This window comes from Zingiber officinale, chromosome 5A (genome assembly GCF_018446385.1).
Source record: "Zingiber officinale cultivar Zhangliang chromosome 5A, Zo_v1.1, whole genome shotgun sequence".
Taxonomy (NCBI): Eukaryota; Viridiplantae; Streptophyta; class Magnoliopsida; order Zingiberales; family Zingiberaceae; genus Zingiber; species Zingiber officinale.
Genome location: NC_055994.1, coordinates 71520759 through 71535962, shown reverse-complemented (window position 1 = coordinate 71535962; position 15204 = coordinate 71520759). Strand labels below are relative to the sequence as shown.

General features: G+C 35.9%; 2 protein-coding genes across 2 annotated transcripts; both read right to left on the bottom strand.

Moving 5' to 3' along the window:
• Nucleotides 1-11237: 11237 nt before the first annotated feature.
• LOC121979625 (formin-like protein 7) lies at nt 11238-12299 on the bottom strand. The gene has a single exon (XM_042531619.1). The coding sequence runs from the start codon at nt 12297-12299 to the stop codon at nt 11238-11240; it is 1062 nt and encodes a 353-aa protein (XP_042387553.1).
• Nucleotides 11275-14269, bottom strand: LOC121980567 (ethylene-responsive transcription factor LEP-like). The gene has a single exon (XM_042532663.1). It carries the CDS (start codon nt 14158-14160, stop codon nt 13306-13308), a length of 855 nt encoding a protein of 284 aa, XP_042388597.1. The 5' UTR covers nt 14161-14269; the 3' UTR covers nt 11275-13305.
• Nucleotides 14270-15204: the final 935 nt, after the last annotated feature.

The window sequence follows — 15204 nt, the reverse complement described above, 5'->3', positions numbered from 1 at the left end:
GAAGCATTTGCTATTCTCAAATTCCAAAAGAGAAACGAAGCAAACTTGACGAATCTAGCGAAAGATGTATTTTTTTTCGGTTACAGTACCATGAGCAAAGGTTATAGACTATTTAACCTACAGCTGGGTCAAGTTATTATTAGCCGAGATGTTCAAGTTGATGAAAATGCTTTATGGAATTGGGAAGAAAACAAAGTTGAGAAGAAAGACATTCTGATCAGTACTGACAAAGAAGATGAAATTGAGCCAAGCACACCAGATTCAAGCTCATCTCAACCTAATGACGAAAGCTCAACTGATCCAACTTCATCAAATTCCTCATCCCCGAGCACAACTCCAAAAAGGTACAGATCATTAGATGATATATATGCTACATGCAATTACTGCTCCATTGAGCCTGAGAACTTTGATGAAGCAATCAAAGAAGAATCGTGGAAAAAAGCAATGGAGGAGGAAGTCCGTGTGATTGAAAAAAAATCAAACATGGGAGCTTGTTGATAAACCAACAGACAAAGAAGTCATAGGTGTTAAATGGATCTACAAAGTCAAGCACAACCCAGACGGATCCATTCAAAAACACAAAGCAAGACTAATTGCTAAATGTTATTCTCAACAGCCTGAAATTGACTACAGGGAGACGTTTGCCCCAGTAGCTCGGCTTGACACAATCCGAGCTATAATTGCATTCGCAGCCAACAAAGGGTGGAAACTTTATCAGCTTGATGTCAAGTCAGCATTTCTCAATGGTGAATTGAAGGAAGAAGTGTATGTAGATCAACCTCAGGGCTTCGTCCTAAAAGGAAAAGAAGGAAAAGTCTACAAACTTAAGAATGCGCTATATGGACTTAAACAATCTCCTCGCGCTTGGTACAGTGAGATCGACAACTATTTCAACCAAACAAAATTCGAGAAGAGCAAGAGTGAACCAACTTTGTATGTCAAGCAGCAAGGTAATGATGTTCTTATAGTCACTCTTTATGTTGATGATCTAATTTTCACTGGAAGCAACAAGAAGATGATCGAAGAGTTCAAAGATGACATGACTCAAAAGTATGAAATGAGCGATATGGGTCTACTTCGACATTTCTTGGGCATGGAGATCTACCAAGAAGAAGAGATAGTATTTATCTGCCAAAAGATATATGCAGAAAAGATTCTGAAGAAATTCAACATGCTGGGATGCAATCCTGTCTCTACACCACTCATTATGGGGGAGAAATTGAAAAAGGAAGATGGAGGAAAAGCAGCGGATGTCACTCACTATCGTAGCCTCATTGGTAATTCGTTATACCTCACAGCAACTAGGCATGATCTCATGTATGCTGCAAGTCTACTCTCAAGATTTATGCAGAGTCTGAGCCATTTTCATCTCGGTGCAGCAAAGCGCGTCTTACGATATATTCAAGGGACAACTGACATCGGTCTAAGCTTTCAAAAGAATCATGCACTTAACCTTGTCGGTTATTGTGATAGTGATCTTGGTGGATCCTTAGACGACATGAAAAGCACCTCGGGGTACTGTTTCTCTTTTGGTTCAGCAATATTCTCATGGTTGTCCAAGAAACAACAAAGTGTTGCACAATCGTCTGCGGAAGCCGAGTACATCTCAGCATCAGTAGCCACTTCACAAGCAATTTGGCTTCGAAGAATCTTAGCTGATCTCGGTCATCATCAGATTGAAGGAACCGTGCTATACTGCGACAACAAATCTGCAATCGCTATGGCTAAGAACCCAGTTCACCACAGCCGAACTCGACATATAGCACTCAAGTATCATTTCATTCGACAGGCAATTGAAGATAAAGAAATTCAACTTGAGTTCTGTCGATCTGAGGAGCAATTGTCTGACATCTTCACAAAAGCACTTCCGAGAGAAAGATTTGAACAGCTCCGAGCCAAACTTGGAATCCGACAACACATTAAGGGGGAGTGTTAAAGTTAATGTGTTGACCATCATTATGAGGAAGTTGGACCATCACTCTTCCATCGTGCATGCAATTGTTGTATGAATCAAAGAGTCACCTTGATAAGCTAAACAGTTACTTAGCATTTAAGCTTACTTACCCTCTAAGTTTCTTTCAAGTCTATATAATGACTTTGTAATCAAAAGTTTAAAGATATAGAAGACAAAATATCTCTTTCTCCTCAAGAGTTCTACCAAAATACTTCAATAGAGGGCAACGATTGGAAAGGAGGGGCAAATGGCAGCAATCAACTTCAAATTGCTCCTCGAGGTTGTGCTCCCACCGTCTACGCTTCACATCACAACGCTAAGCAGCTAGCAGCTTATTTTTGTCTCTTGGAGCATATTGTTTATCCCAAGTTACTTAGTATCATTAGTCTCACGGTAAAATACAGAAAAGTAAATTAAAAGGGGCATTTTGCCCTAGCACGGTAGGAAATTAAAGACCAAGACATCCAACGAGTGATAACCCGTGGGGGTAGTTTATCTCCGTCTCTTTTTTTTTATAAAAAGGTATACACTGATTTCGGGCGGAGTAGCTTATCTCCATCTTTCTTCTGTAAAAGATTATACGCTAATTCTGGACACTCCATATAAATGGCCATACATCCATTTATAAAGAATTAAATCAAAAAATTAAACAGGTCACCACATGGGAAAAGCTTTTCTCTTTCTTTGTTAATTTGGAAGGAGGTGAAGGCGACCAATGAAGAGTAAATGAATAATTAGGGATTTATTTATAGACGCAGCAAGATAATGTTTCATTAAATGTGAAATGTGGGGACCATGAGGGGCATCATAAAATGGGTCATTCTTTGTTGGTAAAGGTACTCACGCACACATGCTGAGGCCTTCTTCTACCTTTTATATTTAGAGCTACCGTTTTATCATCATCATTTTCTGACTTAATCGTTGGAGTAGATATACCTGGGATCCTCTCTCTAGCTTTTTTACTGACGATTTCACTTCTCCTTTTGCTATTGTTCATAGGTGATTCCTGGAATTCTTCAGCTAGGCGATTCCTGAGTTCTTCAACTAGGTCAACTTCCACATCATACACTACAAGAAATATGATCTATTATGACATTTTATTTATGACATTTAATTTTTAGTGTCATTATAACTAATTTATAATGACATATATTAAAAGGAATTATTTTAACTATTAAAATAGCATTTTAGATTATCTATGGTGACAAAATTTGATATTGTCATCATATAACATACTTAAAGTATAACCTATTGTGTATTTTTTCCACAGCCGCATTTTTGCATCGCGAGGTTTCTGTTCCCAAGCGAGCGTCGATTGCTTCTTGCCGACAATCCCTAATTTTCGTCGTCACCGCTCAGATCCGCTCAAGCGCCGCTACCTCCTCTCCCTTTCTTCTCTCTAACCTGCCGTCGCCACTTCTCTCCCCCACGCTCATCATCTCTGTCGCTGCTCCTCACCCTTTTTCCTCCCTAACCCATTCTCGCTGTCACCGCTCCTCTCACCCACATTCACGCATCCTTGTCGCCGCCGCCGCTGGCCTCCATTGCTCGTCTCCACCACGATTCCTCCACAGCACAACCTCCTCTGTGATTCCTCAGGTTTACGGAAGGAAGTAGTGAGTGGAGGTTTTGGTTTAAGAAATTTGAAGTTTAAGGTATTTCTTTGTTACATGTTACCTTTTGTTTTTGTGTACTGTTAATTTTTTCAATCTGAACCCTACCTCCATGAAAGTAAAGCTGATTGATTCCCCAACAATACAAATAATTCCTTGTTGCATTGCTTGTAGTTTGGAGAGGTGTTTGATGCAATTTCAATACATTTTTCTATCGTTTTCATGTAATCTTTACATTTTTCCTGATGCAATTTCAATACATTTTTCCCCAACAATACAAATAATTCCTTGTTGCATTCCTTGTTGCATTCCGTTTTCATGTCTTCCTTGCACATACATCAAAGTTACACAATTGTATTTTTCCTACTTGTACATATATCAAAGCTACATAATTCTATTTGTTCCCTATGCACATATATCAAAATTACAGAGCGTAGCTCCTTGCCTTGCATATGTATCAAAGTTATAAAATTATAATTTTCCTCCTTACATAATTATTCTATAATTAGGTGATTCTTTGCAAATAAAATATGACTTGGTAGTCTTCGTATTGGTGCAACAAAGTCAACAAAGTGTGTATTGTATACAAACAAAACTTTAAAGTAGATTTTTGCTTCATAATCTCATCTGTTAAACTTAAAAGTCATTCAATTGTATATTTCTATGATTGTGTGATGCTATGCTTTTAGAGCTCTTTTGAGAATTTGTTGCCTTAAGAACTTAAAGTCATCTAGCACTACAAAAATAAAGATGTCATTAAATTTTTTTAATATGTATGATTAATAATATGTATAATATTTGAAACTTGGTTGGGTTTATGTAGTTTTGCCATTTTGGCAAACCTGCTATATGGACTAAGACTTCTCTAAGTTCACAGATAAGCACTTTTATGCTTTTTTTAGACCCTATTAAGTCACCATATACATTCTTTTTTGTAATTTTGACCAGATTAGGTCCATAAGTTTGGGCAAAACTAGTAAAGAGATCTAAGTTGCTCTAAACTTATAAACAAAACACTCTTATTCCTTATGCGATTATTGGTCCTTATATTGATTTATTTTCTAATTTTAACCAATTTAGAACCATGCATATAGCTAAATTGGTCTAAGTTCACAAATAAACTCTCCTATGTGTTCCTTGAACCCTCTAGTGCCATTATATGCATTCTTTTTACAATTTTGACCAATTTAAACCCATTCAGTACAAGAGTGTTATATGGTCTTAAATTATTTTAAATTCATAAATAAGTACTTCTATGCATTTCCTTGACCCTTTGAAGTCACTATGTGTATTTTTCCTCCCTAATTTTGAACTTTTAGGTTCATGTAATAAATTTAGCTAAAACTACTACATGAGCTTAAATTTGTCTAAATTCATAATAAGTACTCATGGATTTGTTACACCCTAAAGAGTATGTATTCTACTTCTAATTTTGACCAATTTAGGTTTATTTAGTAGATTGGGCACAACAATTATATGGACTTGAGCTAATCTAATTTCACAAACACTCTTAAGCACTCTTATGTGTCCCCTGCACCCTCTTCCTGTGTGGTGATATGGCTTCCTTTTTTAATTTAGGACCATTTAGTAGTTTTTGGTACATGATCTTAAATAAAGAATAACATGAGTGCAGTACATGATTTTTTAGAGGTTTATTGGGTAGAAAAGTGCTTTGAATGAACAAGAGCTTCAAAAATATATTCATAAAAAAATGAAGAAACAAAATAAGAAATAACTAAAGAAGAATGATAGTGTAGATTGAGAAAAAAAAGTGAAGTTTGTCAATGGTAGGGAGACAAAGAAGTGTTTGCAAGGAGATAAAAAGGGACACTATTTTGGTTGAATTAATAGGGGTTGCTATAATATTAGGGTGTCCTTTGATGGATTGGGTGGGACATAGACCAAAAGAAAATTGATCCAATTTTATTTGGGTGAGTCTTAAAAGTACATATTTGTAGTCACAATTTTCTGTGTAGTTTTCTTAAGTCATGATGTTTCAAAGTTTATGATCACCATTATTGTTGCAGTCAGAACTCTTTGTTAAGTAATAGGTTTGACATACTTATTTGTTAATCAGAACTCTAAGTTTGTTAAGTTATCATGCGCTAAGCTAATTGTTTATGATCACCATTATTGTTGCAATCAAAACTTTATATATAGTATTGTTGCAATCTTGAAAGCATTTCCTACAGCTAGCAGTAACACCAGATCACCTACTTCAGATACTTCACTGCAGCAAATCAAGCACCTGCAAAGGGTATATATCTAACCAAAACTGCTATTATCCCAGTATTTATATATTTTAATTGTTAGAAGTGGTATAGTTGATAGCATATTCTAATTGTTCTATTGTTAGATTTGCTCTGGAAATTTGCTATTCTTCTTAGTTTACAATGCACTTCTACATATGTCAATTAAATTATTCACGGTTGGACTAAACATCATAAATGAATAATGATTACTAATAGATGTTAGGATAATAGCTTCTTTGGTTAGTCCAGAATATTTAAAACAAGCTGGTCATTTTAACAAACTAGGTACTTGAATGAAAAGTAAGTCAACTTGTAAACTTATAACTTCATTTATTTCGTGGAAGCAAATTTGAACAAGTCTGCTCTATAATGATGCATCAGATGCTAGACAAGTAAAATCAACTATGCTTCTTCAGCAACTCAAAAAAAGCTTTTCTTTTTTATTGTAAGCTTTTCTTCAATCAACTATGCTTTTCTTCAGCAACTAAGATTAGATGCTAGACAAGCTTTTCTTCATCAACTATGCTGGTCATTTTACAATGCTGTACATTTCTTTTTGTTTGAAAACTTTTTCTCATTTCTATGCTTCTTCATCAACTTAAAAAAAGTTCCAAACATTGATTTGTTCTCTTGATATGGCTAAAGCTGGAAATCCTTAAATTAACCAAACTATTCTCCTTGTCATTAATCAACAAGCGTTAGGGAATTCTGAGAACTTTAAAACCTCAATTGCAGGAACAAAAGGAAGCTGTGAGGTGAGTGGAGGTTTTAGTCAAAGACACCAGAAGCTTAAGCTTTAAAGGTCTTTCCTTGTTACCTTTTTTTTTTTTTTGTACTGTATATTTTTCTTTTGTACTGTGTATTATTCTTAGGTGAGATAAATTATGATATCTTGGCCTTATCATCTGGTATATTTTCTACTTTTCATTAAAATATTATTAATTTTTTATATTTATCATGTAATTATAATTTTAAATAAATATGAAATGCATTTGCAGTTAACAGTAAACGAAGATTACTATTAGGTGAATATGAACTGATATTTTACATTTTCTCGTTTGGTATGATATTTAATCTTTATCATTATTTCTATTACCTTTTTGTCTTCATTTTTTTATTTCACTAATACAAATTTATTCATTGTATTTGTAGGTGATAGGTACTTGGATTTTTGTGAAGCAATACGATGGTTGAAGATGGTCTGCCTAGTTAGTTTTTATTTTATAAGACTGTTCTAAAACTTAATATTTTGAGTGTAGTGTGTTGTTAGTTTTGGATGTAAAGAACTTGTCGTTAGTTTGCATTTATAACTTTGACTCAAATATTTGTTGGATGAATTTAGATTATCTATTTGCACTTTAAATTATATTATATGATTTTTTTCTATTCTAAATGATGGATGGATTGTGATGATGTACAAATATTGAATTCATGTTATATATTATTTATAAATATTATTGATCATTTTAAATATATTTATGAATTATTATAATGACATTTGTTAATGTCATAATAGATTAGTTAAGGTGATATTTAAAATGATTTTATAAATTATCTTTATTGACATTTTTTACTGTCCTTATAAAAATATAAATATCATAATAAATAAGTTTTGGTGACATTTAGTTTTATCACTGTTATGATGATAACACGACATATGAAAATGTCCTTAGAAAAAGACTTTTCTTGACATTTTAGAGTGTCGTTATATCTTTAAATTAGGACACTATTACTGTTAGCATTGATATTATATGACGACATTATAAAATGTCAGGAAATTGAGGATGGTCTAAGACGACATCACTTTATAGGGCGTTTTTGGCAGATGTCACCAAAATGTTAATGTCACCATAAATATGCTATAAGGACATTTATGTGTGTAATGATAGACTAATTTTCTTGTAGTGATATCACCGCCAATCCGCTCTCCATCCCTTCCTGGCGGGATCAGCAACGATCAAGGTTCAATTTGTCATCGCCATGATAAATGAAATGAAATCAATGTTACTTTTGGTTCTGGAGACAAATTCTAGGCGTACAAGCTACTTAGGTTTCAATCATTTTAGTGTTCTACTGTATATATGAAAAGTCTAGGAAGGGTGATGAGTCTCTCAATTTCACAAGCTGAATAAGAAATCAACTGCGTGTGAGAAAAACACCCGTTAGCAATAAAAAATAATTATGTTATCACTAATTTCTAATGTCATGACCTTTTCAGAATTGGACATTGCAATAAGATATATTTGATTCTAGACTTGTGGCATAACATCAAATTTTTATTATTATTTGAATATGTATTTCTTTTAGATTGCCATGATTATAAATATCTATCCTATCACTTTATTTACAAACTAATTTAATCATATGCATGCCTCCTCTATTGGACTTGCTCAAACAATATTTAGTATGGCTATCACATTAGCTATTCCTCTATCTATCGACTATTCAAATTCATCCACTATAATCCTATCATTTTCATAGTAGGAGATATTTACATTTGAATTAAATTTGATCGAAATATTTATTATTTGTATATTATTTTAATTTGTTCAATAATTAATATTTTTTTACAAATCGTCGTGTACGTTCATCATCCTAGCCATCTAGAATAGCCATTTAACGGGTGCACAAGCAAAGATGGATGCTATGCTAGAGAATTGTTGCACAAGAAGCATAGAAATCTCAATTGAAGCATGAAATGAAGATAATGTAAGAGTTACCGGCCCAACAGACAATCAAAATACAAAAATTATTATAGCAGTTCCTCATGCTCAATCGTCAGAGCCGACTCCAACCCACGAATAAGAAGATGGTCAAATATTTTTTTTAATACCCTACTTAAATATTTTATTATAGCACTCTTTTTTTAGTTATTTTGAGATTTACTTTTGTTTGTAAGTTTTGGATAATTTATAATTTATTACACTGTAAATTCACTTTTTTTTTATCATATATTTAATTATTTTTGTGAAGTTTATCGATTATTATTTTATAGACATGACAGATAAATAATAAATTGATAAAAATAATTTAATATTTAAAAAAAAATAGCAGCAAAAGAATTGGCCTATATATATTGAACGGTAATTTTTTGAATAAATTATCAGCTAAATAAATTTTTTAAAGGATTATTAGCCAAATATATATTTGTCAGTATTTTTTTTAAAAAATTATTGAACATTTTACTTTAAAAAATTATCGATCTAACATATATTTAATTAGTACATTTAAGAAGATTTATCAGCCTAAATGACCGATAATATTATTTATAAATACCGAGTAATAAAATGGTCGGGAATAAAATTTACCATCTATATATAGATTACCAGCCAAGTTCCGGCAAAATTATTTTAGCTGATAATTCATATTTATTCGCCATGTTTATTACCAACTATTTATTCGCTGATAATCCCCATATTTTCCCTAGTGAATATATATACACATCTAAAAGAGTAAATTTATATGAGAGACAGTAATGATCTTCTTTTAGTTTACTTTATAACAATAATAATACAATTATTATCTTCTTTTAGTTTACTTTATAGTAATAAAAATGGAATAATCAGTTATTTTCAAACTTGTTAAAATATGAGTGTCAAAAGTATTTATAAGTTCATATATATATATATATATATAATATACTATCATATTGAGGGGTCTTATCCCTAAAAGGATCAATCTAAAAAAAATATATATAAATATTAGAATGTTAAAATGGTATATCCCTATAAATAATATGAAAAAAAATAATGTATAGTTCATTTAGATATTTTAGTTGTCTAAATATAAATATTAGTTAATGATTATAAAATGTTAAAAATTATAATTGTAAAAGATAATGGATTATAGTGTAATAATTTATCATCTCTGTAAATATATAATAAATTTCATATATTTAAATAATGTTCAAGTTCAACCATTATTAATTATTTTTTTAAAGAAACATGAAATTTAGAAAACTAATTTCAATAATAATCGTTCAAATTCTATTAATGAAATTGGTTTTTCTAAATTAATTGTGAAATTCAATAAAAAAATAGATCTATATTTAGATTTATAGTCTAAATAAAAAATAATAGGGTGTCGTTTTTATTATTGTTAAAAGGTATCACATTTTTTAAAAATATCAAAAAGATATCCATCATATATATTTTTCATTCTAAAAACATACTTATTTTATTATCCAAATTATCCCTCTTACTAATCAATTCCAATGCATGAATATTGATTCGCAGTTAGGTAAACACTTAGATCAACAACATATTATAACAGTTGCATCATAATCGCTACAATATATAGCGGTTATGATTTATAATTGTTATAACATGTGCACAAGTTTGATCTTGTTTTTCAACAATGTTGATCAACAACATGTTGTAATAACAATTAACCGTAATAACATATCCACAAATGATCAATTTAATATTGATCAATATCATGTTATAGTAATAGCAGAATCATAATTAGTACATACTGTTAATAGTTGCTATAATATGTGAATAAGTGATTAACAATATATTCTAGTAGTTATGAAGCATAAACAATTTAAAAGGCGTATTTAAAGGCATATATTCTAGTACATACTGTTAGAGTTTGTTTTTTAATTAATTCTCAACATGTTATTCCTGTCTATTTTAATTTTAAATTAAAATTTAAAAAATTTTGATTTTCTTATTTAAATCGAACCAAATTGAATCAAGAAAAAAAAAAACTTAAACCAAAATAATTTTAAATTTTAAATTTTAAATTTTAAATTTTTAGTTTTGTTTCATTTTTTTTCTCTTGTAATTAGTTAATAAAAAATATTTTATTTAAAATTCTGTTAATTTTATAATTTTTTATTAATGTATTTTTAATAATTTTTATAAAAAGTTAGGAAATAAAAAAAATAGAAGTTTAATGTCGTAATTTTTTAATATTTTAAAGTCACCGCTTTTATATGAAATTATTTAATAAAATAATTAATTTTTTTTATTGGTTCCATTCTGTTCAATTTGATTGATTTAAATAAGAAAAATTAATTTTTTTATTTTAATTTAAAACTGAAATAGATAAGATCATGGATTTTTATTTTTTTTGGAGAAATTCAAAAGAGTGGATACGTCTTTGGTAAATTATTATTGTTATTATTTTTTTAAAAATTATTTAATATCGAAGATGATTTTACTTTATTTTATTACTAGATGAAATTTAAATATTTTGTTTATTTACTCATATATATCTATGCATAAGAAGATTTATCTATTTGAAGCAAATTATATCCATTTAGAAGCATGCATAGTTTTAGCAATTATCACTTGAATCAGGCTAAATTTATTAGCGAACGTAATTGTTCATCGAGGACGTTCGATCGCGTTTATTCCTGGGTAATCGATGGAGCATGTAGTTGGTAGAGGAAGATCACTCCGCGTTTGGATCTCAGTGGAGAGATGGTTGATCATTTTTGCCCGATCGCTTCCTGGTGAGCTTGATGTGCACGCCGGGGCTTCCTTGGTCGCACGAAGCATTGAGCATCAATGAATTGTTGACGCTTTGCACATTGCTGTTTACCAGCGAGATCATCGGCTTCTGCTGTTGCTTGTTCTTGTTGTCGTTGCTGTTCGATTCCTTTGCCGGCTTGCCTTCCTTGTGTGCTCCGTTGTTCAGGTCCTTGAACCAAGTGTCGCCGACCGTGGGACGAACCTGCTGCTTTCTGATCTGATGCTGAAGGCCGTAGGAAGGGGAGAGATCAAGGAACGCCCCCATGTTTTGCCCTGCGATGGTAATCGCTCTCGTCTCCCCCTGATCTTTGCTTTTGGTTGTCGATCTGTTCTCGTTCGCGGTCGCTGAATTTTTTCCTTCTGCTTTGGTGGGAAAAAAGGGGATTTTCTTGTCGGGATTCTTGTTTGAGCTGTTTTGCTCGATGGTTTGCTTTGGTTGTGATTCGGCGATCGGATCGGGCTCTGGATGCGGTATCAGAGACGCAGAAGAGGAATTGATCACTTTGGGAGATTGCGGAGGAGGTGGGGATCGGGTTGTCGCTGTTACAGGTATCGGCGACGGCAGGCGTTGCAGCATTGGGGTCGCCGTCGGCGCTGATCTCGGAACCTCAGGCGGGGAAAAGTTTGCGGCGTCGGCCCGAGACGGAGGGGATGGGTTTGCTACCGGGGCCACTGTCACAGGCCTCGGTGACGCCACGCGTTGCAGCATTGGAGTCGTCGCTGGTTTCGGGACCTCAGGGGGTGAAGGGGCGGCAGCGTTCGTTGTTTGTGTAGGCTGTGGTGTCTCCTGTGGCTGGGTTGGCACCGGCGACGGAGGTGGTGGCGGTGGTGCTTGGGCAGGCAACAAAGATGTTCGACCAAATGCCAGTGAGGCTTGGCGAACTGGTGACGCCGGGGGAGGTTGCGCCGGCTGAGGTTGTGCCGGTGGAGCTGGCGGGTCGATACGGGCTTGCGAAGCTAGTCGGAGGAACCACGGGCGTCCAACCGGTTGGTTCGCCATGGCCACGCGCCTAGTTCTTTTCTTCGAGGCACTTGAGAAGATTATGGAATGGTGAAGATTTGAGCAGTTCCGACGCCCTATTTGTAGCGAAGGTGGTGGGGAGGAGACGTTCGAGCTGGATTTCTGCAGAGGACGTCTTCAGGAACCTTTCTACCTGAGCCAAAGGCAAAGGCAAAGGCAAAGGCAAAAGGCAAAGGATCTGATACCCGACAGAGATGTTGACAGCCTCTCTCATGGCAAGATTGGTATCAAATCTTAGTTAATTTTATCAAGAGGCAACCATTCTGTTCAATTATGCAACGTTACAGACACATTTAGACAAAAACTCAACTCTGCCAGGATTCGAACGTTGCCTTCCATCTCACTCTGCATTGCTTAAGCTCGATGGGCGACATTAGAATCTGAAAGCGACGCTCTTCTTCAGCCCGTTGCCCAACCCACCGTTCTTTTCTCCATCGCCAAAAAGGATCCTATTCGAATTCTCTTCTACAGCCGTGGTGCTCTTCTTCTTTAACCAGAGACTCGGAGTTCATGTGAACAATGGTCCAGCAAGTGGCTGATACTATCTATAATCGACCACCAAGGCCAAGGCCAAGGCCAAGCCCAGCAGCACAAGGAAGCCCAAGGCTGCTGTATCTGCTTGAGACATGAGCAAAAAAGCCATTTCCCACAGGACTCGTCGAGAATGCTCGCTTTATCCGAAATATAATGTTCAATGCATTGCACAAGGGAAACCACCTCCCTTACATTTAGCCACAGAAGAAAGAGGGAGTCTCTTTAGAAACAGTGAATAGCAATACGTACAAAGAAGGGAAGAAAGGAGTTTGTAAACTTGAAGGAGAAGAGACGCTTCTAAAATAGCCCAACTTGCCACCGGAGGGAGTGCAGAGCAGGAGCCGAACCAGGCCAAACACAAATGGAAAACGCCACGTCCACCGTCGGGCGCGCAACCCAAATTGAAGTGCAGATTGCAGATTGCAGATGGCGAGCTTTGTATGCCCACTCGTCAGTAGTAGTAAGAGGAGCTGCCGAGCTGGAAGCCGTCGGAGGCGACGTCATCCACCGCCGGCATTGGCCCGAACAGGGGGCTGTGCACGTATCCTTCGTCGAAGAAGATCCCGTGCGAGGTTGGGGAGCCGTATCCGCTGAACTCCCCGGCGTCGCACCACGTTTCTGATCCCCCGGTCCCTGTCTCTGTTAGCACATCCTCGGCGGCAACCGGAGCGCCACCGGACTCCCATGCTGATACCCCCGCTGGAAACGTCGGCGGAGACGGCGGACGTGTCGCATTGGTGTATTGGAAGCCCTCCTCTGGCTGCTGCTGGTAGTAGTAATGAGCTGCTCCGTCGTTATTGGACGCGTTGCTCGTGAAAGAAGTGTACCCGTCGTGATTTCCGTGAGCGGGGAAGGTAGTCGTGCGGTGGACGGACTCCGGAAGAGCGGGGGCCGGCGGCTCGGAGAAGAGGAAGGAGGATGGTGGAGGTTGGAGGTCCGGCGAGAGGAAAGGGGTGACGGAGGAGCCCGGCGGAAGGTCGGGGTAGGCGAAGTTGGTCCGGGCGCGTGCGCCCCGCAGGGTGCGGGCGGCGCGATCGTACGCCACGGCCGCTTCCTCTGCCGTGTCGAAGGTGCCCAACCAGTGCCGTTCCTTTGTCGCCGGGTCGCGTATCTCTGCCGCGTACCGTCCCCAGGGCCGACGGCGCACGCCAAGGTACCTGAAGCCTCCCCCCGCCTCGGCGCCATTGCCATTGACTTCGTTGCTACTGCTGTTGTCATGTTCCTTTTGCTGCCTGCGTTTGCTTTTCTTGTCCTGATTGAGATCAGAGCTTGCGGCAGAAGAGGAGAAGAAGAAGGAAAAACCCATTGGAGAGTGAGAATTAGGGGAATAATATGGTGATGAATAATGATGTTGAGATGATGGTGTTCGTTTGGTGGTGGAAGAGTATGTATGGTATTGGTTTATATACTAGTAGAGGTAGTGGTGACTGGTGGGAGAAATATATCGATAGACATTTTATATAACAAGGTTGGGCCATGTTTAATTTGATCAATAGTGGTCAATCTAATGATTCAGAGTGGAGATCAGAAAGAAATATAATGATATCGAGTGGTGGGATAACACTTTGTGGATCAAAGTTTTAGTAACATGCAATCTTTTAATGGTTTATTGAAGTTTATCTCATTTCAAGTGAATATTTTGACTTGAGAGGGGAACATGTAAGGAATTGGTTTGCAGAACCAAGAAGTTTATTATTGACCGAGTTGAAATTAAGTAACGCTTGTAGCCTTTTGCAGAGAAGACAAGTAGGTGTGATATCAAAAATCCAACCTAGTGAGAACCACTTGCAGGCATGGCAATAGGTGTGATACTCACAGTTCCATTATGTGCTTTTCAGATTTACTGCATGCGTAAACTTTCTAAATAGATCTAGTTGATCAAATTGATTTAAGAATAAATGCCTTTAATACATACAATATCTAAAAACACTTAGTAGTTCTTGCCTTCTTCCATATAAAAATTACATTCATGGACTCCCATACATGTGACATTTGTTTAATCAATTACTTTAAAGCATCCATATAATTACTCTTGTTTTAACTTAGCTCTTGAATGCTCTTAGGCTACCGTCAACTACGCACCTAGGCTATGAAAAAGACAGTCGTTTTTGGCATAATCAAAGATGCGAATCAAGCAGCTCTTGAGAAGTGAGTGGCAATTGAACCGTGGTAGCATAGTGTACCTACTCTTCTGGACCCACCATGAAGAGTGATTGTGAATCAGTATTGAGAATAAGAATTAGCTCCAATCACTCTGAAAGTGAGATGAGCCTAAAACTGTTCTTTTTATTAGCTTTCTTGCTTTTAGTATGGGGCAGTAACTGATACTGTTATTCTTCACAAAATTATT

Coding starts and splice junctions, on each gene's coding strand:
- LOC121979625 (XM_042531619.1), bottom strand. CDS start 12,299: ATGGCGAACCAACCGGTTGGACGCCCGTGGTTCCTCCGACTAGCTTCG.
- LOC121980567 (XM_042532663.1), bottom strand. CDS start 14,160: ATGGGTTTTTCCTTCTTCTTCTCCTCTTCTGCCGCAAGCTCTGATCTC.